General features: G+C 44.4%; 1 protein-coding gene across 1 annotated transcript; it reads left to right on the top strand.

Moving 5' to 3' along the window:
• Positions 1-1,728: 1,728 nt before the first annotated feature.
• On the top strand, positions 1,729-21,657 carry coro2ba (coronin, actin binding protein, 2Ba; the record flags this gene model as incomplete). The annotated part of the gene is made up of 11 exons (XM_079497773.1): positions 1,729-1,929; positions 8,296-8,412; positions 8,694-8,843; positions 9,229-9,393; positions 15,280-15,396; positions 15,606-15,710; positions 16,705-16,801; positions 19,266-19,378; positions 20,677-20,767; positions 20,988-21,136; positions 21,339-21,657. The coding sequence occupies 11 exons, from the start codon at positions 1,729-1,731 to the stop codon at positions 21,459-21,461; spliced, it is 1,428 nt and encodes a 475-aa protein (XP_079353899.1). The 3' UTR covers positions 21,462-21,657.
• Positions 21,658-24,790: the final 3,133 nt, after the last annotated feature.

Genomic DNA, 24,790 nt, shown 5'->3' with positions numbered 1-24,790 from the left:
GATATGTTTCAATATTGATTAGCTAAGTTGAAAATACTATACTGTGGTCGGCTGGGTTTTGTATGCGTATGCTCGTGGTTATACTATTTAATGAATATATGTATCAATGCCGGGGTATAACTGGCTTTTGATGGTGACGTAATAAAGATAGGTTTCAGATTACATACATGTATACATAGAGACATTACCTTTAATCCACCCGACACTGAAACATATCTGTATTACGTCACCATCGAGAGCCAGTTATACCCCGGCATTGATACATATCTTCATTACATCACACTCAAAATCAGTATATATACCACGAGCATACGCATAAAAAAAGCCGGCACGACCACCTTACTTGCGCGCTCTGCTTGAGCAAGTAATAATAATATGGGGGGAAAACAAAGACAAAAAGAAGACAGTGCCTGTTTCACCTGACACATTATTACTATGGAATCATTCCTGTTTCACCTGACACATTATTACTATGGAATCATTTCTTGTTTTTTTTTAATATTTTTGGGATTGTTTCTGTCTTTATTGGATAGTGTACAGTAAGCTGACAGGAAATGGGGGGGTGGGCTGGGGGTGACATGCAGCAAAGGTCGTTGGGATCGGGAGTCGAACCCGCGACACGCTGCAGCATAGGTGCCCGAACCGCTAGGCCGGCCCGGTCCATATCCATACATTCTTGTGTGCGACGAGAAAGAGATAATAGCTGCTGGAGTCATTGTGAGTTTAATTGGATCTCACCACTTCTCTCTGTTGAGTGGCTAACCCAGGCTTATTCAGAATGAGAGTGGCTAACCCGGGTTTATTCAGAATGAGAGTGGCTAACCCAGGTTTATTCAGAATGAGAGTGGCTAACCCAGGCTTATTCAGAATGAGAGTGGCTAACCCAGGCTTATTCAGAATGAGAGTGGCTAACCCAGGTTTATTCAGAATGAGAGTGGCTAACCCAGGCTTATTCAGAATGAGAGTGGCTAACCCAGGCTTAACCCAGGCGTATTCAGAATGAGAGTGGCTAACCCAGCTTATTCAGAATGAGAGTGGCTAACCTAGGCTTAACCCAGGCTTATTCAGAATGAGAGTGGCTAACCCAGGCTTATTCAGAATGAGAGTGGCTAACCTAGGCTTAACCCAGGCTTATTCAGAATGAGAGTGGCTAACCCAGGCGTATTCAGAATGAGTGGCTAACCCAGGCTTATTCAGAATGAGAGTGGCTAACCCAGCTTATTCAGAATGAGAGTGGCTAACCTAGGCTTAACCCAGGCTTATTCAGAATGAGATTGGCTAAACCAGGCTTAACCCAGGCTTAATCAGAATGAGAGTGGCTAACCCAGGCTTATTCAGAATGAGAGTGGCTAAACCAGGCTTAACCCAGGCTTATTCAGAATGAGAGTGGCTAACCCAGCCTTATTCAGAATGAGAGTGCTAGAGGTGCTAAAAAAACAACAGGACTTAATTTGACATGTGATTCATGTGCGTGGCGTGTAAGGTTTTGGCGGGACTATATAGCCTAGCTTCTGATAGTTGTGAGAAACTGCTTTAGCTTGGAAAATCAAAGCATTCTATGTCAGTGGTTCTCAAACTATTTCATGTCAAGGAACCCAAAAAATATATATTTGGCCACCGACCCCCATCTGAAAATATGTAGTTCCAGGACCCCCCCCCCCCCCCGCCCCCCAGAAGCAAATATTTGAGCTTCTGTGTTTAACATCCCTCCCCCTCTCTTCCCCTCAGATGTCATGGCGTCCGACCTACCGAAGCTCCAAGTTTCGAAACGTCTACGGGAAGGTGGCGAACCGGGAGCACTGCTTCGACGGCATCCCCATCACCAAGAATGTCCACGACAACCACTTCTGTGCCGTCAACGCCAAGTACCTGGCCATCGTCACCGAGAGCTCCGGGGGAGGGGCCTTCATTGTGGTCCCTGTCACTCAGGTGAGGGGGAGGGGCTTTCATTGTGGTCCCTGTCTCACTCAGGTGAGGGGGAGGGGCTTTCATTGTGGTCCCTGCCTGTCACTCAGGTGAGGGGGAGGGGCTTTCATCGTTGGTGCCTGGCTGTCACTCAATGTGAGTTAGTGGGAGGGGCTTTCATCGTTGGTGCCTGGCTGTCACTCAATGTGAGTTAGTGGGAGGGGCTTTCATCATCCTAACTGTCACTCGGGTGAGTTAGTGGGAGGGGCTTTCATCATCCTAACTGTCACTCAGGTGAGTTAGTGGGAGGGGCTTTCATCATCCTAACTGTCACTCGGGTGAGTTAGTGGGAGGGGCTTTCATCATCCTAACTGTCACTCGGGTGAGTTAGTGGGAGGGGCTTTCATCATCCTAACTGTCACTCGGGTGAGTTAGTGGGAGGGGCTTTCATCATCCTAACTGTCACTCAGGTGAGTTAGTGGGAGGGGCTTTCATCATCCTAACTGTCACTCGGGTGAGTTAGTGGGAGGGGCTTTCATCATCCTAACTGTCACTCGGGTGAGTTAGTGGGAGGGGCTTTCATCATCCTAACTGTCACTCGGGTGAGTTAGTGGGAGGGGCTTTCATCATCCTAACTGTCACTCGGGTGAGTTAGTGGGAGGGGCTTTCATCATCCTAACTGTCACTCAGGTGAGTTAGTGGGAGGGGCTTTCATCACCCTAACTGTCACTCAGGTGAGTTAGTGGGAGGGGCTTTCATCATCCTAACTGTCACTCAGGTGAGTTAGTGGGAGGGGCTTTCATCATCCTAACTGTCACTCAGGTGAGTTAGTGGGAGGGGCTTTCATCATCCTAACTGTCACTCAGGTGAGTTAGTGGGAGGGGCTTTCATCATCCTAACTGTCACTCAGGTGAGTTAGTAGTAATGGAGACTTTGGTTCTGGGTTTTAGAAGCATGGATGCTTTGGTTCTGGGTTTAGAAGCATAGAGGCCTGGTTCTGGGTTTAGACGCATAGAGGCTTTGGTTCTGGGTTTAGAAGGCTTTGGTTCTGGGTTTAGAAGCATAGAGGCTTTGGTTCTGGGTTTAGACGCATAGAGGCTTTGGTTCTGGGTTTAGACGCATAGAGGCTTTGGTTCTGGGTTTAGAAGCATAGAGGCCTGGTTCTGGGTTTAGACGCATAGAGGCTTTGGTTCTGGGTTTAGAAGCATAGAGGCCTGGTTCTGGGTTTAGAAGCATAGAGGCCTGGTTCTGGGTTTAGAAGGCTTTGGTTCTGGGTTTAGAAGCATAGAGGCCTGGTTCTGGGTTTAGAAGGCTTTGGTTCTGGGTTTAGAAGCATAGAGGCTTTGGTTCTGGGTTTTAGAAGCATAGAGGCCTGGTTCTGGGTTTAGAAGCATAGAGGCCTGGTTCTGGGTTTAGAAGCATAGAGGCTTTGGTTCTGGGTTTAGAAGCATAGAGGCTTTGGTTCTGGGTTTAGAAGCATAGAGGCTTTGGTTCTGGGTTTAGAAGCATAGAGGCTTTGGTTCTGGGTTTAGAAGCATAGAGGCTTTGGTTCTGGGTTTTAGAAGCATAGAGGCTTTGGTTAGGGGTTTAGAAGCATAGAGGCCTGGTTCTGGGTTTAGAAGCATAGCGGCTTTGGTTCTGGGTTTTAGAAGCATAGAGGCTTTGGTTCTGGGTTTAGAAGCATAGAGGCCTGGTTCTGGGTTTAGAAGCATAGAGGCTTTGGTTCTGGGTTTTAGAAGCATAGAGGCTTTGGTTCTGGGTTTAGAAGCATAGAGGCTTTGGTTCTGGGTTTAGAAGCATAGAGGCTTTGGTTCTGGGTTTAGAAGCATGGAGGAGGCCTGGTTCTGGGTTTTAGAAGCATAGAGGCTTTGGTTCTGGGTTTAGAAGCATGGAGGAGGCTTTGGTTCTGGGTTTAGAAGCATGGAGGAGGCCTGGTTCTGGGCTTAGAAGCATGGAGGAGGCCTGGTTCTGGGTTTAGAAGCATAGAGGAGGCTTTGGTTCTATAGGTGGTTTGGGCAGGGAAGAAGGCAGCGCCCATGGTTTGGGGTTTTATAGGGCTGAGTGAAGTTGTGGTTCTCTGTCTCTTGAACATCTGTTGTCCCAACTCCATTAATTAGCGGGAGAAAAAAAGGTCATTAAAAATGTGTCTCAGCAAGTTGTTCCAAGAAAGTATTCACAAACACTCCTTGGCTGAGTCCCGCCATCACAAACACACTCCTTGGCTGAGTCCCGCCATTACGCGCCACTGCTTCTGTGTGACTAGCACACTTTGATTTAGTTTTAGTCATAGTCTTTTGACTAAAATGTCATTTAGTTTTAGCCACATTTTTTTCATCTGAAATAATGTTTTAGAATTTGTGTAGTTTTAGTCGACTAAATATTATAGTATTTTAGTCGGCTGAATCTGTCGACTAAAATTAATTTTGGGCGGGGCCTTGATGGCGCTGTGATGCCTGATTTTAGACTTGGTTGCATGGTGAAAATAGCAGATCTACAAGCTCACAAGAGCTTGTATTTTCAGCATGCAACCAAATGATGTCTTTTAGTTCTACACAATCTATACAGAATTGTCTCTGTTTTAGTCTATAGCTCAGTTTCTATTTAGTTTGCATCAGTGGAAAAAGGTAGTCGGCCATCATTTTTCATCATAGTTTGTCGACGAAATCAACACTGAATGATTAATGATTTTAAGGGATCCCGACAAACTCCAACTCACCTCATGATGACCTCATCGGTATTCAATTTCACGGCATGCGCGGAAATGTGTCATAGAGACAATCAACCCGACAGAAACCTAATAGTCAGCGGTGAAATAATGAGCCCTTAAAATCCTTGATAAACAGGGTCAAAAAAGATAAATTATGGATCATAACACTGTCAGTCACACAACTCTCTCTCCAGAATACTGACACTGAGTGTATGTTTCTTGCTCTCTTACAACACTTAACGCCATCAAGGTCAAGTGGATCGATGTCTCAGCAACTACAGAGCACTTAGAGTCTACTAATATGAATATGATGCATTTCCTCTTGGTTCCAATGAGATGATGACAGACGGACGGACGGACGGACAGACAGACAGACTAGCATGCAGAGCCATTTACACTCACGTTGCATAGCGTTGTGAGCTTGTAAATCGGCTATTTTCACAATAGTGAAATGCCTCAACTCCTACAACTCCAAGTGCTTTTCAGGGTCCCCTGTTCAGATATGATCATTTTACAGTTATATATTTTTTTCTTTTTGGTGTGTAGATCTTGTTGAGCTGGTCATTTTGAAAGTAGCCCTCAAAAACCCTGTGGGCAGGGCACCCCTGAGTTTACATAATTGCACTGACAGCTAGTGAGACCGACGGCCATATGGTAGCACTGGCATGTGGGCACCAAGGTGCCAGCTAGATGGCACTGAGACTGGCCATGTGGGCACCAAGGTGCCAGCTAGATGGCACTGAGACTGGCCATGGGCAGCTCACAATTCATTTTCAAGGGGAGTCACATGGTTATGACGAAACCGCCTTGCTTGATGGCTCTGTTCCAGCTCTGTTCTGCCCCCCCTACACCCATCAAGCAAGGCTGTTTCGTCAAAACCATGTGACTCCCATTGAAAATTAATTGTGAGCCACTCTGAACCCCCCCCCCCCCCCCCCCCCCCCCAGAACACACGTTCTGTCTCTGTTTTGAATGTGTGACTGAGGCCTTTTAGACTGGCACAGTGACACCTTTTCATGCACCGTATTCTCAATATACTGCGTTTGGCCAGACAGGCTGAGCTTAGGAGTTATTTCCATCACATGCATCATGCTCTTCATAACATCTATATTTCTCTCTCTCTCTCTCTCTCTCTCTGAGTATTTCCAATTGGCTACTTTTACTTCTACTTCTACTTTTTACTTCTACTACTCAGCGTTCTCCTGTTTTCTCTCCTAAAAGGTACCAATACAGCATGGCATTGTGGACACAATCTTATCCAACAATAATTCTTACGGTTTTGGGTCAGAGAGGCTAAATGTCATCAAATGGTGGTCCGTGGCTCAAACACTGAATAAATAAACAATGGACCTTGAGATGAAAAGGGTTGAAAAGCACTGGCATAAACATCCAGGCCTGATGTGATGACCTATAAAGCTCTTAGTCAAATGTCAGATTGAATCAGAAGTAGGTCAGCACTGCAGACTGAAAGGACAAAGAACACATCAAACATTCATGACTGTATGACTGATAGCAAAAGGTTTCAACTGTCCATGAAACCTATGGTCTTTTTATATGCACCAGTGCCACACTGTGGACATATTGGGTCATTACAATAACAATATGCAGTATGGATTCATAAAACCCTTTGAATTTTAAATTCTTCTTTCTTCTAAAAAAAAAAAAAGGTATTTTAATGTTGAGAAATTGAGAATGAAGACCAGTGAGTCTACCATCAGTGAAGCGAATGATTGCTGTTGTACATTAACAGTGGTGGGAAAAATAATAATTAGTATCAGTCAAAAGTATCAATACTGCAATGTAGAAACACTGTTGCAAGTAAAAGTCCAGGATTCAAAAAGTAAAAGCACATGGAAATATAATTCAAGTAACATTGTGCAGATCATGTTCCATTTCAGGTTCACGTCACCAAAATGCCATGCATTGTAAGCTTCAGCTATATATTCAAATGGCAGATTTTCAAATGACCGAAATGTAACTATGGCTGAAGTGGTTAATGTTTGTTTTGTCATAATAATCGAAATCTACAGAGTAACTAGTAACTCAAGTTTTCAAATGAATGTAGTGGAGTAAAAAGTACAATATTTGCCTTTGCGGTGTAGTGGAGTAGAAGTAAAAGTACTAGAAATTGGAAATAACTTATTTGACCATAAATCAGGGGTATTCCAAAAGGCAAAACATAGGCAAGACGTTACAGAAACAAAACTCACTCGACATAGGTCTACCGACCAACAAAGACACACTGCAAACAAAATGCTTAAATAGACAGGGGTAACAGGACAAAGGTGAAATCAAAATACAATCAAACACAGGATAGGCTAACAGGCAAACAGAACACAGGTGACTAGGATACAATAATCAGGTAGGTAAGACAGAACAGGAAACACCAACAAGAGGAGGCAGGAAGGCACAGAACAATACTACAAAATAAGACACAACCAAAACAACAACAGAGTTAACAGTAAGCCAAAACCAAACACCACAAGGCAAAATACAGAACATACAGAATAAGTCCAAAACCTAATAAGGACTGTCATAAGTGTTCAAAGGCAACACACATGACAAGCGCTTCCAGGCATTACATTCAAGGCATTACAGAACATGAACTAAACACAAAATGGTCATGTCATAAATGGTCACGCCATAATAAGAGTTCAGGGTTTGGAGCCATAGTCACGGCTCAAATACAAAGGCAGAGGAGCGGGGCGTGACAGTAATATTTTGTCAGGTGAAAGAAGCGCTGTCTCCACTGTGTCCCCCATATTAGTATTGTTATTATTTTAGTAACGTGTATTTGAGTTTGTGTCACAACCTCACGTCCGTTCTGTGCGTGGTTCAATGTTTTGTTGTCGCTTTGGTCATACAGCTTGCTCGCTGCGGTGCGGAGTGCGGAAATCAGCCCTTTCACGGTGCATGCGGCATAGCTTAGGAGGCAGGCAGTGGTGTCATGGTTAGTTAGTTTTACTGGTACCACAGCGTTTTAATGACGTCACGTGCATGCACGCAGAACTGCTGATATAGCCTAAGCCTATTGTTAAATAGTGTGTGAGAGTTTTAGACACAAACAAAAAAGTAGACTTAAAATAGTCAGACAAACATATTTAGCCCTATACTGCACACTAGCGAAACAAAAAAGTTTGCTTTGGACGAATGAATCTTTGATGGAGGAGGAGGCATTCTTCTTGTGTGCAGAACACCACACAGCAGCAGCAGTAGCCTACTGGGGCCATAGTCTACTGCTGTAAGTGTGCATGCTTACCGTGCCCTCAGGTATAAACAGTTAAAGCTGTCCTGTTGTTATGCAAAGTAGTAGCCATTTGATTCGGCACGGTACTTTACACAGCGTGAAAGTACTGGTACCACAGCGTGGTACTGCGTTCTACGAGCATGACACCACTGGAGGCAGGCAATCATACTACACTCCCATTGGCTTAGGCAGCGTGTGTAGGCCGTCAGTATGACTAGGGTGTCGATCTTGTCTACATTTCATGAGCTTTCATTAGTCAGGTTTCTCCTGACAAAAATACCTCAAGTGTACTTGAGTTAAAGTACATCACTTGAGTAAATGTTACTTTACACCACTGACATGAATACAATACGTTGTACTGTATCTAAGTGTGTTCCAGTCTAATGACTACATCATGGTTCAATAATACAATGTGTTGTATCTAATTGTCTTCCAGTCGGGTCGCATCGACCCCCACCACCCCAAAGTGTGTGGCCACCAGGGAAACGTGCTGGACATCAAGTGGAATCCCTTCTTTGAAAACATCATCGCGTCCTGCTCTGAAGATGCTTCAGTGAGTAACCCCTGGTCGATAAAAAAAATATATATACGGTTGATTTTGTCGACCAAAAAAAACGTAATCTACGGTTGATTGAAAGTGGGTAGAAGAAGTGGGAAAAAAGTCATTCTGAGTGGATCAAAAATAGAATATGTCAATACTACTACTGATTACTGTACATACTCTGTGTGTGTGCGTGTGCGTGTGTGTCCGTGGTTGCGTGGCGTGCGTGCGTGCGTGCATTGCGTGGCGTGCGTGCGTGCGTGCGTGGCGTGCACACATGGTGCACACATCAGGTCCGAATCTGGGAGGTGCCAGAAGGCGGTCTTCGGCGGAACATGACGGAAGCGCTGATGGAACTGTACGGTCACAGCAGGCGGGTCGGTCTCATCGAGTGGCATCCCACCAGCAGCGGGATCCTGTTCAGCGCTGGGTATGACTACAAGGTGAGTGGCATCCACCCCTCCAGCAGCGGGATCCTGTTCAGTGCTGGCCCATAGATCCCAAGTCCTGTTAGTCCGAACATGCATTAAGGTTGGCGAACATGCATTAAGGTTGGCGAACATGCATTAAGGTTGGTGAACATGCATTACGGTTGGTGAACATGCGCTGCTACTGTGCTTGCGGTTATGTTTAGGTTAGGGTTAGAGATAGGGTTAGTAACTTAGTAATGGTCATAGTTATACACGCTTTGACATTTAAATGGGGATTAGATTGCAATGGATTGCATTATGCAAATATATCCAAATCTGCTGCCATATGTTTATTGTAAATATCCAATGGGATCTGGTAACACGGCTCAATGAAACAACACACTGTAAAATGTTTCAGGTCCTCATCTGGAACCTGGAGATCGGCGAGCCGGTGAAAATGATCGACTGCCACACAGACGTCATCCTCAACATGTCCTTCAACGCAGACGGCAGCCTGCTGGCCACCAGCTGTAAGGACAAGAAGCTGCGTGTCATCGAGCCGCGCTCCGGACTCGTTCTCCAGGTGAGAGGGTGAGCGTTCTATAGGGTTCTCCAGGTGAGAGGGTGAGCGTTCTATAGGGTTCTCCAGGTGAGAGGGTGAGAGTTCTGGAAGGGTTCTCCAGGTGAGAGGGTGAGAGTTCTATAGGGTTCTCCAGGTGAGAGAGTGAGAGTTTGGGAACCCCTGGTATTGACCATTTGCAGAACGTGGCCATGTTTCCATCAGAGTTTGGAAGCACTTGTTTTCAGTAAAGCAATGTCCTTCTGCCTCCTGCATTATGTGCTAATTCAAAACAGGTGGTACACAGTGCAGTTGAGTGATATCTAATGAGCACTTCCAAACTCCAGCACTTAGAAAAAGAATCACCTGCAAGGACAGAAAGTAGCTCATAACATGTCTACAGTGGATTTTTATGAAACAAACACTTTGAGCATAGAAAGAGAATAATTCAAGCTTTCCGTACAGCTGCAATGTTGTTGAGTTTGACGTTGTTTAATACAATCGGATAGGACTTTTCTGTTTGGATGAATGGGTTGCCAATGGGAAGTTGCACCTTGTTAGCACCTTGCCATTAACTTATATGGTAAGATGGCCGCGGTCTGCATATGGAGAATAGAGTATAGTTTGTATCCTAGACACGGAGACACTGATAACATTACAATGTTCTTATTTTGATCACAAGACGCAATTTCTGAATGTGATCAGTCTCCAGGTTTTCTTCAGAATATGTATGACACTTATTTACTACCACTATGTATGGCACATTTAGGAGTCCCTCGTGTACATCTTTCTAGCATTCTGTGGTTGTCACACTTTACTATAGGTAGAAGACACCTAATTTGAGAACTCGGAAGAGCAGTAGCTAATATTCACGCCAATCATACTTTAGGACTACAGAGTGTATTTATAACTTTTATTATCAATTCATTGGTTTCAACAAACATTTAGTTAACACATCTATAAATGGCTTATCTGCACAGACTGCCTGGTTTTAGATAAGTATGGTAACAGATTAATTGAGCTATTAAAGACAGTGAAAAGTGTCTATCATAACCAATTATAGTAGTCTTAATTGACAGATGTTAGTGTCATGTATGGCTTAGTGGCATAGATTATATGCTGGTGGCATAGGCATAGGCATAGATTTTAAACCTGAAATAGATATAGAAACACAAGAATATACATTTGTTACATTCCCATATACGTTCTAATCATTTGTATTTAACAGAGATAGTAGGCAGAGTATAAAACAGTAATTACCAGTTCCCCATCAGAGTCTCTCTTCTCCATTCCTGGAGAGGCATGGATTCATTCCTTGGTTGCTGAATCTAACCTATTGAAACTGGCGCAAGGCCATTTAAAGCCTCTGTTTCCTTGGGACCTACCCTGCGGGCAGGGCTTAAACCAGCTAACCCTACTGGCTGCTGGCAACAGCCTTCCCGGTGGTTCAACCTTCACCAGGAAGTGTTGGGCTGTGCATGTGGACAGTGGAGAAGCATGGGTGTTATCTCCCCATCTATGGCAGTTTGCGAGGAAGGAATTTCAACCCCCCTCAGTCCTTTGTCTGACTCCACTCACATTTCACACCTCCCTGTTAACTCCAGCAATGTCAGGGCTTGCTTTGGGGTGAAAGGCCCAGTGAAAGGCCCTCGCTCCCATGTTTAGTACTGATAACTATTGGCAAGTTGTACGTGCATATTTATTAATAGAAACCAAACGCTGATTACCATATCCAGCGGAACAATGCAATGCAGTGGTTCTCAAACGTTTTGTTTTCGAGCACTGCCTGCATGACTCTTGAGTGTACAAAAACATGTGGTGAATTATGAATCAATAATTCTCTTGGACATGCGTGAACAAATGGTCAGACTAGCTGGCTGGCTTAATTGTGCGTCTGCAAGGTCTGTCTTTGATATTCAAGATCAGAGGTGTCGATGGCCTGATTCTGTGCCTTTTGTTTGAGTCCTGAGATCCTGGGTCACACCTAGGGCAATCAAATGCTAAATAGTAGTTCAAAGTGGTCACTGTTGGAGTGGTTGATCAAAGGGTCAGCATCTTGTCTTCAGAGGAACAGTGAACACGCCTCTATTCTCACCTCTTGTCTTAGTGCGGCGGTTAAGCTCATATATGGAAAGTATTGTGCATTTTATGACTAAAGCATGAAACTTTCAGAATATCATCTACACACCCCAAGGTTTGATTTCAGACGTGGAACCACTTTCTGACTGACCTCTGGTGACCTTGAGGGGTCATTGACCTCAGAATTGCATTTTTGCACGTTTTGCTCCATTATTTTCCACTATAATAATTATTTATGTTTGTTAAATGGAAGTTTTGTTCTAATGAATGACAACTTAAAGCCCAATAGTCTACAGAGATGGTGAATCATGTCAACTTTTATGATATAAATGTTATGACATTGTAATAACATTAAAAACATCTATAGAGAGCGGTTAAGCTCATATATGGAAGGTATTGTGCATTTTATGACTAAAGCATGACACTTTCTACAGTGCTAGCAAAATAAAATAAAGATGCAGCTCTTCATAGAGCTACAAAAAGGACTGTATGAAGAGGTATAAGGAGATGGTCAAAGCCAAGAAAGCTGCACAGGAGCTTGTGGCAGCGAAGAGTAAAAAATGACAAGAACCACAGAAGATATTTTAACATTATTGTATTGGTCTTAATCTTTTTTTAATGAAGTTATGGAAGAAAAAAATACAGAAAGACTTGATTGATTTTGGTTTTTATATCCAATGAATATCGTTACAGTATATTCAAAGGTGCTATAGGGCATAGCAGTGGTGGCTATTTTATGGTTCCATCCATCCAGACTCCATTCATATAGAGATTTCCAAACAATATATATATCAATCCAGGATTCATAAATGCTGTGAAAAACAAAGGCTATTGTATATTATATAATTAAATATTTAAAAAGAAATCACAGAATCAAATGTTTTAACGTCATGATTCAGTACGGTCCTGGATGGCTTGATTCTATAGGCTTATTGTTTTTTTTATATCTCTATGGGGAAAAAACAATGGGGTCTGGAACGATGGAACCCGAAAATGGCTGCCACTGCTATTGTATGCCCTATTCATCTCATGATTTTGGTTTTGGAGGCAGCATGGCGAGCTTTCAGGGTTCATACGTTTTGGGGGAAGTAACTGTTGGATACTCTTAAGCCTTCTATACCAGGTGGCAGGAATTTAAGGAGATGTTGGGAGATAATATGGTACCATTTCTGTCATAACACTTGCTACCAGTGACATCGATGGAGAATCCAAGCTAATATAAACTGAAGACTATATTTTTGGAAAGTTAGCTATTATAGAAGTCATTGTTCTCACATTAATACAAAATCAAATTAAAACATTTAAATGTTCAAAATGAAAAACCTGCCTACCGACAATGTCACCGGTAGGCAATTCTCTGAACTGTCCACAGCCCTACTCTGAGACACAGACTGAGTGGACAAAAAATGTACCATAATGAGCACTAGTGAGTTAACTTAGAACCACAACCTCACACTCAATGGTCTTTTTCCACTATCTTCATCATCTCTCTCCTCATTCCCTTCAGCCTCTACATCTTCTTTGTCTTCATCTTTGTGTATCAGACCTTATATTAACCATATTGGAAAATTCAGTTTTCTGCTTCAATTAGGTTATTGCTGCTCAAGGCCGTCAGACCTTTGAGGTCAGGGGTAGTTGGGGATTAAGGGTCTTGCTTATGTATACCTCGACACATTGCCGGGGCCTGGAATTTAACCTGGGACCTTCTGTTTCCCAGGTGGCTCATTCAGCTATGGCCATCCTTCTTGTGAATGGGTTGTAGAAGTTCCAACAGGAACTGTATTGAGAGACTAGGCATGGTACTTTCTCACAGGGTAGGAGAGTAAGGAGACAGTATCACAAGCACAAGCATCTGATAACACTCGATGCCTGCTTTTATCACAGACATGTTCATCAATGTTCCAATGCAGAGTGTGCATCATGCCGTGCTTTCAGATTCCAAGACGTCCGATCATCTACCTCATGAGCCACTGCTGCCCCGTCACTCCACTGGATTAGACATGTCATAAAATAGGCCGAAAGACGAATTATTATATACTTTATGCAAATTATGCAAATGAGGAACAATTTCATAATTTAGTTATGGCAAGAGATTCATTTATGTAACATAATATAGATGTAGACTCTAAAACAACCTTGATATGTTGACTAAAAGCAATAACACTATAGCTAATTCCTAATTTGTACCTATGTTTTACATAATTTATGCCAATTATGCTAATGAAGAAAGGGTGTATGACTTCACCATAATAACAGATGCATTTCTGGATATCACAAACATAGACTTTGACTCTTAAGTCACCTCAGTTCAATGGATGCAAAATGATAGCCATTTCCAGTTAATTTGCTCATTAAGCAATTGATTTGCTCATTATGCTAATTACTCAAATTGTCCAACATATAACTTTTAGCAAACAATCATCATCTGCCAGCCTATAGATGACATTTTAATCATACAATTTTAAAGGAAAAAACATTTCTGGGTTTAACATGGGCAGTTTACAGCATGGTTTGACAGCCCGAAATGTGTACAGCCTCTGACAATTTCCAGATGTAAATTCAGAAGTGTTTCCACGTCTAAAAACAAACTTCATGGTATATAGAAACACTGTAGAAAGTGCCATGCTTTAGTCATAACATGCACAATACCTTCCATATATGAGCTTAACCCGCCTTACTCTCTCTCTCCGCACTATCTCTCTCCTAGATGTTTTTAATGTTATAACAATGTCATAACATTTATATCATAAAAGTTGACATGATTCACCATGTATGTAGACTATTGGGGTTTAAGTTGTCATTAATTAGAACAAAACTTCCATTTAACAAACATAAATAATTATTATAGTGGAAAATAATGGAGCAAAACGTGCAAAAATTCAATTCTGAGGTCAATGACCCCTCAAGGTCACCAGAGGTCAGTCAGAAAGTGGTTCCACGTCTGAAATCAAACCTTTGGGTGTGTAGATGATATTCTGAAAGTTTCATGCTTTAGTCATAAAATGCACAATTGGTTTGGTTATCCGCCGCACTATTCTGTGGAAATTGTACTTAATGCCATGCAATTGAATGTAACCAGTTCAGTCAGTTGGCTGGTCACGACCGGTGGCCAGTTGGCTCCTAAGCCATGCTTTGCTATGCTGTGTACTCCGAATAAAACATCTCTGAGGAACAACATCACTCTGCTGTCTGTCGTGCCGTCACAATTCTCCGCTCTCCAGCATTTTGGTTAAGTGTCTCTGTAAAGTATTTTATGGAGTGTTTCGTGTCTATCAGATACGACAAACACACTGAACCCACCTCGCCCTCCCTCGCGTGTTGTGGGCTTGTAGATCGGATATGTGTGTTTGTGTGTTTAGAATGACAACCAAGCATAACACGATAAATTACTTGTCGTTCAGTTTTTTATGTGTTGACGACATTGTCAATACATTTGTCTTAGTTTTTATTTTAGTTTTTATCATTTTACTTCAGTGAAAAAATGTCATCGATGAACATTTTTTCCTCATAGTTTTTGTCAACAAACACTGGTGTCATTCTCTCTCTCTCTCTCTCTCTCTCCCCTCACCCCCCCTCTCTCTCTCCCCTCCCCCCCCTCTCTCTCTCTCCCCTCAACCCCCCCCCCCCCTCTCTCTCTCCCCTCACCCTCTCTCTCTCTCTCTCTCTCTCTCTCCCCTCACCCCCCCTCTCTCTCTCTCCCCCCTCTCTCTCTCTCCCCCCTCTCTCTATGTCTCTCTTTCTCTCTCTCTCTCTCTCTCTCTCTCTCTCTCTCTCTCTCTCTCTCTCTCTCTCTCTCTCTCTCTCTCTCTCTCTCTCTCTCTCCCCCTATAGGAGGCTAACTGTAAGAACCACCGTGTGAACAGAGTGGTGTTCATGGGCAACGTGAAGAGACTGCTGACCACAGGAGTGTCCCGCTGGAACACACGACAGATCGCACTCTGGGATCAGGTGTGTGTGTGTGTGTGTGTGTGTGTTGTTGCTTTACTCTCAACCTTTTTGGCTGGGGACCCCCGGAAATGCTTTGACCATGTCTCTAGAACCCGACTATTTATATGTATGTGATGTATTACCATGTGTTGTTCTTGCTTACTGTAAATCTCTCTGGATTAAGAGCGTCTGATAAATGACTATGTTGTAAATTGTGTTTGTCTCTCCAGGAGGACCTGTCCATGCCTCTGGTTGAGGAGGAGATAGACGGACTGTCAGGAATGCTGTTCCCCTTTTATGACCCAGACACACATATGCTGTACCTGGCTGGGAAGGTACACACACACACACACGCACACACACACGCGCGCACACACGCACACACACACACCACAAATAAAGATAGTTGCTGGTTAGAATCGGAATCTGGGATTAGAATCCGAAATAGTAGCTTGTTAAGATTTCGGCTTTCGTTGAAGTCAACGAGGGGGAATTATTTATTCTGACGGAGCAAAACCACTTCCGGCTGCTATAGTATGAAAATACATCACCTGGGACGTATCCTCATCATTATTATTATTATTATTATTATTATTATTATTATTATTATTATTATTATTATTATTATATCACAACACAATGATATATCATTGACCTAAATGGCGTTATATCAGAAATAACTTAGTTAAACATGCATACTTTACCTGGGTAACTAATATCATCTTCTGATACTTGAATGTTTTGACATGAAATAATAATCCTGTAGCGTCACCGTGTAAGTGTTTTGTTTCTTCATTAGCACCAGCGTGACAAAATAGCCTACAGCTTGTTGCTGCTGCCCGCTGAGCACACATGAACGGTAAAGATACCAAGGATTGGACAGTGATGTCACCGTTATGCTACGCAATGCGGAAGTAACATGACTCGAAGCCGTTTATAAATCACAGTCACTGACGCGTCTGCTGACGAATCCTTGGTATTTTCATTCGACCGGACATTTTAACCGTTGTTTGGAAAATCCTGGTGCCGGTCGGGAAAACGTGGGATTCCCATCTTGCGTACCAGGGGCACATGCCCCGCGGACCGGTGGCACTTGTCCCACGGACCGGTGGCACTTGTCCCACGGACCGGTGGCACATGTCCCACGGACCGGGTCCCACGGACCGGTGGCACTTGTCCCACGGACCGGTGGCACATGTCCCACGGACCGGTGGCACATGTCCCACGGACCGGTGGCACATGTCCCGCGGACCGGTGGCACATGCCCCGAGATCTCCGTCCGTGGCAGTCGGTGTGTTAACATGTCAAACTGTGGTGTCTTCTCTGCAGGGCGACGGAAACATTCGTTACTTTGAGATCACGACAGAGAAACCCTACCTGCAGTACCTGATGGAGTTCAGATCTCCTGCTCCGCAGAAAGGACTCTGTAAGTCATTTAGTTCAGGTCTCCTGTCCTACAGAAAGGACTGATGGATTTGAAATGATAAATACTAAATATTAAATACTTTAATAGTTACCAAAAAGAGCCAAAAAAAAAGAGCCAAAGTTAAACCCAAATGTAGAAAATACCTTGAGAGTAATCCAATCCTTTTTAGAGAAGTTTAGAATGTGCCCAAATGAATAGAAATATGAATTCATATCTTTTACCTTTTGAGTGAAATGCCCTTTAAATGCATTCCATGGGATGAATAGAAAAACCTTTCAAAGTAATTTGAAGGAATAACGAATAATTTAACAATATTTGAGTTGGTAATAGTCAATTTACAAAGAAATGTGTGGTAATTCAGAAGTACATTACATAATAATTCATAAGTATCCAATTGTCTGATGTGTCCGAACTCCCTCTTCTGCCCGTGGGTAATACATATATAGTAAAAATGACGCAATGTTGTTTGTCCATGGTGATTGGAGGAAAGTCCCACGTTGTCGGTCCGCACCCACGTGGAGTCGATCCGATTGGATGGCGCTTCAAGCCGGGAGTGCATGAAGGCTGTTGTCATCGTGACCTGATAAACTCTCTTTAACCAAAACAAGAATCAGCTGTCTCCTGATATTGGTGTGTTGGTTTTGTTGACACCTTCCAAGAGCTGCTATCAACTTGCCATTTGAGGCCAAATGCATGTAGGCTAAAATCAAAACAGGGCAACAGTATTATAACTTAGTGGCTGGGCAGAGACAGTATAGAGACTGGATATCTGAATATGGCGTCAATTCAGATATTATAGGGCCGAGATGAAAACATATTTTGGTCATAAACATGGTGCAAACACCGAAACAGGGCCTAGGCCAATGGTAAATATGAAGAGTACGAAAAAGTCCTTCTGCACACCTACAAAGGACAGGTGCGTCGGATAACAGGAAACTGATAGGTAGAAAAAAGAGAATCCCGCACACTGTCTTCACTTAGGTTGGTTTTTATTGCAACGTTTCGGTCGTCAGACCTTCATCAGGCATAAATAAATATGAAGAGTCAAATATGAATGACCTAAAATGGAACAATCAAGTCCAACTGACATAATAAAGAGTCCAAGATGCTGGAAAAGGTGACAGGGAGAAGCATAAAGGGCCTTGCAAACGTGAAGCGAGGAACGCAGGCGTTGTAGCCTGGATCAACGACAGGTCTCCTCCAGGTCTGCTCTAGAGGGGCGCAACAACGCAAGCGTCCCCACCGACTTCAAATTTGACACACGAGTTCCACGCCACCACGGGGACGGCAGTGCCCAGCCTTGAGCCGGTCGGATTCAGAGTTACAGACCTGTAAGGGTCCATTTGGTTCCATTTGTACATTACATTACATTACATTACAGTCATTTAGCAGACGCTTTTATCCAAAGCGACTTACAATAAGTGTATTCAACATAGGTAGGGAACAAAAACTACTAATCACCAGAAGTCTTTAGTGCATTTTCTGCAAAAACAAGCAACCAAGAGTATACCTAGCGCTAAGGTAAAAGTGCAATATATCAGCTACCTATTTCCTTAACCGGATGAGACAAAATAGCTAAATCAAATGAGCATGAGCTAAAACAATTAAGTGTATCGACTAAACAAGATCCGATAAACAATACAACAATAGAAAACAAACGTTCGTACAACTAGTTAACAACAAGTAGGTCAGGCAGAGAGGAAGGGTAGTGTTTCCTGAAGAGGTGGGTTTTCAACCTGCGGCGAAATATGGGCAGTGACTCTGCTGTCCTAACATCAGTGGGGAGTTCATTCCACCACTGTGGGGCCAGAACAGAAAAGAGTCGTGACCGTGTGGATCGGCCAGAAGGACCCTTGAGTGACGAGGCAATCAGTCGCCCTGAGGTGGCAGACCGAAGTGGTCGGGCAGGGGTGTAGGCATCGACCATAGCCCGGAGATAGGAAGGAGCTGTTCCTTTCACTGCCCTATAGGCTAACACCAGGGTTTTGAACTGGATGCGGGCCGCTACGGGGAGCCAGTGTAGAGAACGGAGAAGGATGGTTGTGTGGGAGAACTTGGGGCGGTTGAACACCAGACGAGCCGCAGCTTTCTGAACAAGCTCCAGAGGTCTGATGGCAGATGCCGGAGCACCAGCAAGGAGGGAGTTGCAGTAGTCCAGGCGGGAGATGACGAGAGCCTGGATGAGCACCTGGGCTGCCTTCTCCGTGAGGAAGGGGCGAATCCTCCTGATGTTGTAGAGGAGGAATCTGCAGGACCTTGTCACTGATGCGATGTTTGCCGAGAACGTCAGTTGATCGTCCAGGGTCGCACCACTCTCAGAGTTAAAGGGGGTCCTTGAGTTTGAGAACTTACAGCTCTAAATTACATTGACATAAAATGCCACAAAAACGAGAAATTGTGTCTTGTGTTTTTTACTGCCAGGTGTGATGCTAACACATGTTGTCTTGTGGTTTTTTACTTCCAGGTGTGATGCCGAAGCACGGGTTGGACGTGGCGGCCTGTGAAGTGTTCCGTTTCTACAAGCTGGTGACACTGAAGGGATTGATCGAACCCATTTCAATGATCGTACCCAGGAGGGTCAGTATCACTGTCCATTCTTTATGATCGTACCCAGGGGGGTCAGTATCAGGGTCCATTCTTTCACAATATTTGAATTTAGTGTTTTGAATTACACACCATTTAGTCATACTAGTCTAGTACTATTTAGTCTTCTGAAAAACCTTAGAGTCCCATTAAGAACTTCATATTTTGTATAATATGACAGAATTTAAGAGATGGAGGCGTGGCCAATGTCATTTTTCAATTATGACCACGGTAAGATGCGCTCTCCGACATGGTGGAGACACCGTGGCGTGTGCGCAATACGGCCCTGAATTAGTCACGGGTGTGTTTAGGGCGTCACCTCCATCAACCCAATCAGCGTGGCGGGTGCCATTCCCTTTAACAGTCAGCTGATCCCCGGTACGATATGCGCAAATTAAGCTTTGATTAATAGTGTGTGAGTGGTATAGCCACTTTAGATTAGGGGGTAGAGGCCAGGGGTCTCCACAGTGGTACAGCCACTTTAGACTAGGGGCTAGAGGCCAGGGGTCTCCACAGTGGTACAGCCACTTTAGACTAGGGGCTAGAGGCCAGGGGTCTCCACAGTGGTACAGCCACTTTAGACTAGGGGGTAGAGGCCAGGGGTCACACAGTGGTACAGCCACTTTAGACTAGGGGCTAGAGGCCAGGGGTCTCCACAGTGGTACAGCCACTTTAGACTAGGGGCTAGAGGCCAGGGGTCTCCACAGTGGTACAGCCACTTTAGACTAGGGGGTAGAGGCCAGGGGTCTCCACAGTGGTACAGCCACTTTAGACTAGGGGCTAGAGGCCAGGGGTCTCCACAGTGGTACAGCCACTTTAGACTAGGGGCTAGAGGCCAGGGGTCTCCACAGTGGTACAGCCACTTTAGACTAGGGGCTAGAGGCCAGGGGTCTCCACAGTGGTACAGCCACTTTAGACTAGGGGCTAGAGGCCAGGGGTCTCCACAGTGGTACAGCCACTTTGGCCTAGGGGTAGAGGACAGGGGTCTCACAGTGGTACAGCCACTTTAGATTAGGGGGTAGAGGCCAGGGGTCTCCACAGTGGTACAGCCACTTTAGACTAGGGGCTAGAGGCCAGGGGTCTCCACAGTGGTACAGCCACTTTAGACGAGGGGCTAGAGGCCAGGGGTCTCCACAGCCAAATCCATAAGTCTCATTTTTCATTTTTTTCCCCACAAACAATTGTGTATCACATAATGACAATATACATGTTGCGCCATTTTATGTCTGCACGCAGGCACATGACATGACTTTGTCACATTTGCGTGCGTGCGTGTGTGTTGTTGTCTCCAGTCAGACACATACCAGGAGGACATCTATCCCATGACAGCGGGGACAGAACCGGCGCTGACAGCCAGTGAGTGGCTCAGTGGAGTCGACAAAGGTTGGTTTTATTCACACACTGTTCTCACTGGCTGACTATAGGCCCGGGCCAGCCTAGCGGTCCAGGCACCTATGTGTGTGTGTGTGTGTGTGTGTGTGTGTGTGTGTGTGTGTGTGTGTGTGTGTGTGCACCTCAGAGCTGGTGTTGATGTCTCTGAAGGTAGTATTAAACCGCATGATGTGTGTGCGTGCGTGTGTGCGTGTGTGTGTGTGCACCTCAGAGCCGGTGTTGATGTCTCTAAAGGAAGGCTACAGCCGCCCCAACCAGCTGGTGTTCAAAGCCCCGCCCGCGGCCAAGGACAAGAGGAGTGGGGGCGTGGTTAACGGCATCGACCTTCTGGAAAACGTTCCACCAAGGACAGAAAACGAGGTGCGTCTCTGGAGAAAATGTCTTCTTGTGGTTGTGGTTGTGGTGCAGCTCCTGATGTTTTGTTGTGGTTGTGGTTGTGGTTGCGGTGCAGCTCCTGATGTCTTCTTGTGGTTGTGGTTGCGGTGCAGCTCCTGATGTCTTCTTGTGGTTGTGGTTGCGGTGCAGCTCCTGATGTTTTGTTGTGGTTGTGGTTGTGTTGCAGCTCTTGCGGATGTTCTTCCGGCAGCAGGACGAACTGCGGCGTCTGAAGGAAGAGCTGACGTCCAAGGACGTCCGAATACGACAGCTGGAGCTTGAGCTCAACAACCTGAAGAACAACGTCTGACCTCAGAGTCACCTTTGAGTGACCTCTGACCCCTATAGCTCCCCTGGACCGGAGCGCCAGGGCGGAACTTCACCACGTTTTATATTACGCATTTACAGCGCTAACGTCTGCGTAAACGCTCACGTGTCAAATATAAATGTCTCACCCCAGAGCCACGGATGTCAGGATTCTCCTCGGGTGGGTATTAGTACCGTAGCTTCCCTAGTCTTCAATAAAAAAAGCATTTTAATCACATCGGTGGACATTTTTCTCATTAGTTAAGCTAGTTATAAAAAAACTGATGTGCATGTGTTTAGTTAGACTGTCAGACACACCCTCGCCAAACCACGGGTGATTTTTAACCCGCAGCACGGATTTGTTTTAACCCGCCACACATGCCGGGAGCCACGGGTGATTTTTAAACCGCAGCACGGGTTTGTCGAACTAACGTATGCACCCCAAAACTGATAGGGGCGCGTAGGAGAGAAAACTGAGAAAATGGCCACCGATTAGATTAAAATGCTTTTTCCTTGAACAATACTGAAGCTACGGGTACTTATACCCCCCCGAGGACCTATGTAACATCCGTGGCTCTGGGGTGAGCACTTTATATTTGAAACGTGAAGGTTTCTAATGTACGGTGGTGCACCGACGTATAAGGGCTGTAAATGGATGAGTAGTGCGTAGAACAGGTGGGAGTAGTGTCATGATGATACTGACGGTCATGTTTCAGGGCCAGACTGGACCCCTCTTATACTGCACTTCTAATAACTGATGGTTTGTGTTGTTATAAGGGATATTTAGCAGTACTGGAATAATGTAATAACAATGGTAATGATAGTAGATAAAACTGAAGGTTATAGTAAAGTTGATGAACTGAGCACGACCTGACTGATGGAGACAATATTGGGGAATCATTTTTCTCTCTTTCTTGAGAAATTTATATCTACTTCGCTAATGAGTTATTATTACAGTACTTTGCGGTCTTCTTCTTCTGAACCCTGGACAGGTCGACCAACCTGAGGGGGTTGTGTCTCGGCCGCAAGCATGGAATGGCCTTGGCGTTTGAGTAACTGGTCACGCCCCCCTCATACTAGTAGTAGGGGATAACGCACAGTTTTAGACCGCGGCGGAGGCGCGCCATCGTGGCTCAATACGAGAGACACTGCCGTGTCGAACGTTGCAAAGTTCGCTTAGCCGACTCAGCCCTGTTTGAGTTGCGACCACGATCGATATGCACAGAATAGTAAATCATGTTCTGGCGAGAGCGTTTGCCCCGACTGCCACTCAACGTGGCTACTGGCCAATCACAGCGCATCCTTGCACAAGTGCACTGGGGCAATCACAGTGCGTCCTTACTCAAACACCAAGTAGCCTGACTAGCCTCGGTCCCAGCCTTGCTCATCTGCCAAGAGAATAGCCTGGTCACAATATAAGGCAGAGACAGCATAGCCGGAAGTGTCGGTCTGGAACATCCGTCAGATATACAGTATATCCCCCGGATACGATATTTTTTGACCAATCACAACACTTGTTTCATTCACGGAGAATGTAAACAGATTTGTAAAGCGTCCTTGAGCGCTACTTCCGCCCCAAAAGCCCGCTACTTCCGTCCGCCAAATTTCAGCAATGCACTCTGCAGGGTAGGTCTTGCCCAGCGTGAACGCCAAGAGGATTCCATGCTTGTGTCTCTGCCTCTGCTGCCACGCACACCCACACACCCCCCCAACCCCCCGCCTCATAATTTGCTGAGGCAAAATTGTGGGAAAATGTTTGTCTTCCCAAGGCCTTAGACCCTGCTGAAAGCTGCAGTTATTATGTTTTGTCCATAAACTGGCAGGCATGTCTGCCATGTTGGATGTCTGTCTGTCTGTCTGTCTGTCTGCCTGGCTCTCTACAAAGGCTATAGAGCACCATAGTCTGACGTCATTTATACATCCCCATTCTTTTTTTCTTCTTTAATCGCGTCAAAATGGGACTGTGTTCCAAAAAGAAACAAATGATCCCAGCGCTTTCACTCATAAAAGGTGTCTCTGTATTACGACAACGATACAGAGACACCTCCCTGACAATATAACGATACAGAGACACCTCCCTGACAATATCGCAGAGACTTTTGAGATTTATTTTATTTTTGGACTTGGGGATGAACGAGTGACGTCAGGACTTGCGGGCTCTATGGAGGAGTTGTGAAGTCTTAATAGTTAGTACGTTACACATTGTCAGTATAATATGTTTTTGTGGGGAGGGATATATTTTATTACTTTTATTTATTTGTCACATTATATCTTTTTAGCTAACAAGGTGTAAACAAATTCATCTCATTTGGTCTCTGTATGACGTGGCTGTGCTAATAGTGGTTGTGGGCAGTGGTGGAAAAGGTACTCACATTTTCTATTTACTTAAGTAAAAGTATCAATACTGCAATGTAGAAATACAAGTAGAAGTCCGAAGTACATTTGTAGTTTTGGCATCAAATGTACATAAAATAATGTCCCATTTCAAGTTTTCAAATGTATAAAACTCTTTTGAAAATAGCAGATCTACAGTATGTGATGCATTGTAGATCGTCTATTTTCAAATGGCCGAAAGGCAGGGTTCATCGCCATGTGGGCTTGTGGACGACAGTTTTTGTGAACATTCCATTTTTGTCACGGACATACAAATTGAGTGTACAATACCAGAAACACATACATAGAGAGCCCTGAATAGGTCTGTAACTCTGAGAGTGTTCAAATGGAACCAAATGGACCCTTATACAGGTCCATTTGGTTCCATTTGAACCCTTGAGTCCTTGCAAATAAAACATTTGAGAACCACTACTACGAGTGGACTCCAAATGTGCGGCCATAGAGTCATAGTAAATAACTGTCATACATATTCTGGAGAAAACCTGGAGACTTGACATTCAGTAAGTGGGTCTTATGACCAAAATAAGAACATTATAATGGTGTGTAAAACAGAACATCTAAAATGTTGCCACGGACACATTTGTCCGTGTGCGGACATGTTGGTCAGCCCTGCCTAAAGGGCTGAAGTGGAAGTATACAGGGCTGAAGTGGAAGTATACGGGGCTGAAGTGGAAGTATACAGGGCTGAAGTGGAAGTATACAGGGCTGAAGAGGAAGTATACGGGGCGGAAGTGGAAGTATACGGGGCTGAAGTGGAAGTATACGGGGCTGAAGTGGAAGTATTATGTTTTGTAATAATAATAATCCAAATCTACAAAGTGACACCTTCAATTAAATGTGTGTAAGTACAATATTTGGATCCGAGGTGTAGTGGAGTAGAAGTTAAAGTATTGGAAAAACTCAAGTAAAAGTACAAATAAAATTGTACTGAAGTATTGT

The sequence above is a fragment of the Electrona antarctica genome (genome assembly GCF_951216825.1).
Source record: "Electrona antarctica genome assembly, chromosome: 3".
Lineage (NCBI taxonomy): Eukaryota > Metazoa > Chordata > Actinopteri > Myctophiformes > Myctophidae > Electrona > Electrona antarctica.
The sequence above is the reverse complement of the archived record's forward strand: the minus strand, read 5'-3'. Positions and strand labels throughout refer to the sequence as shown.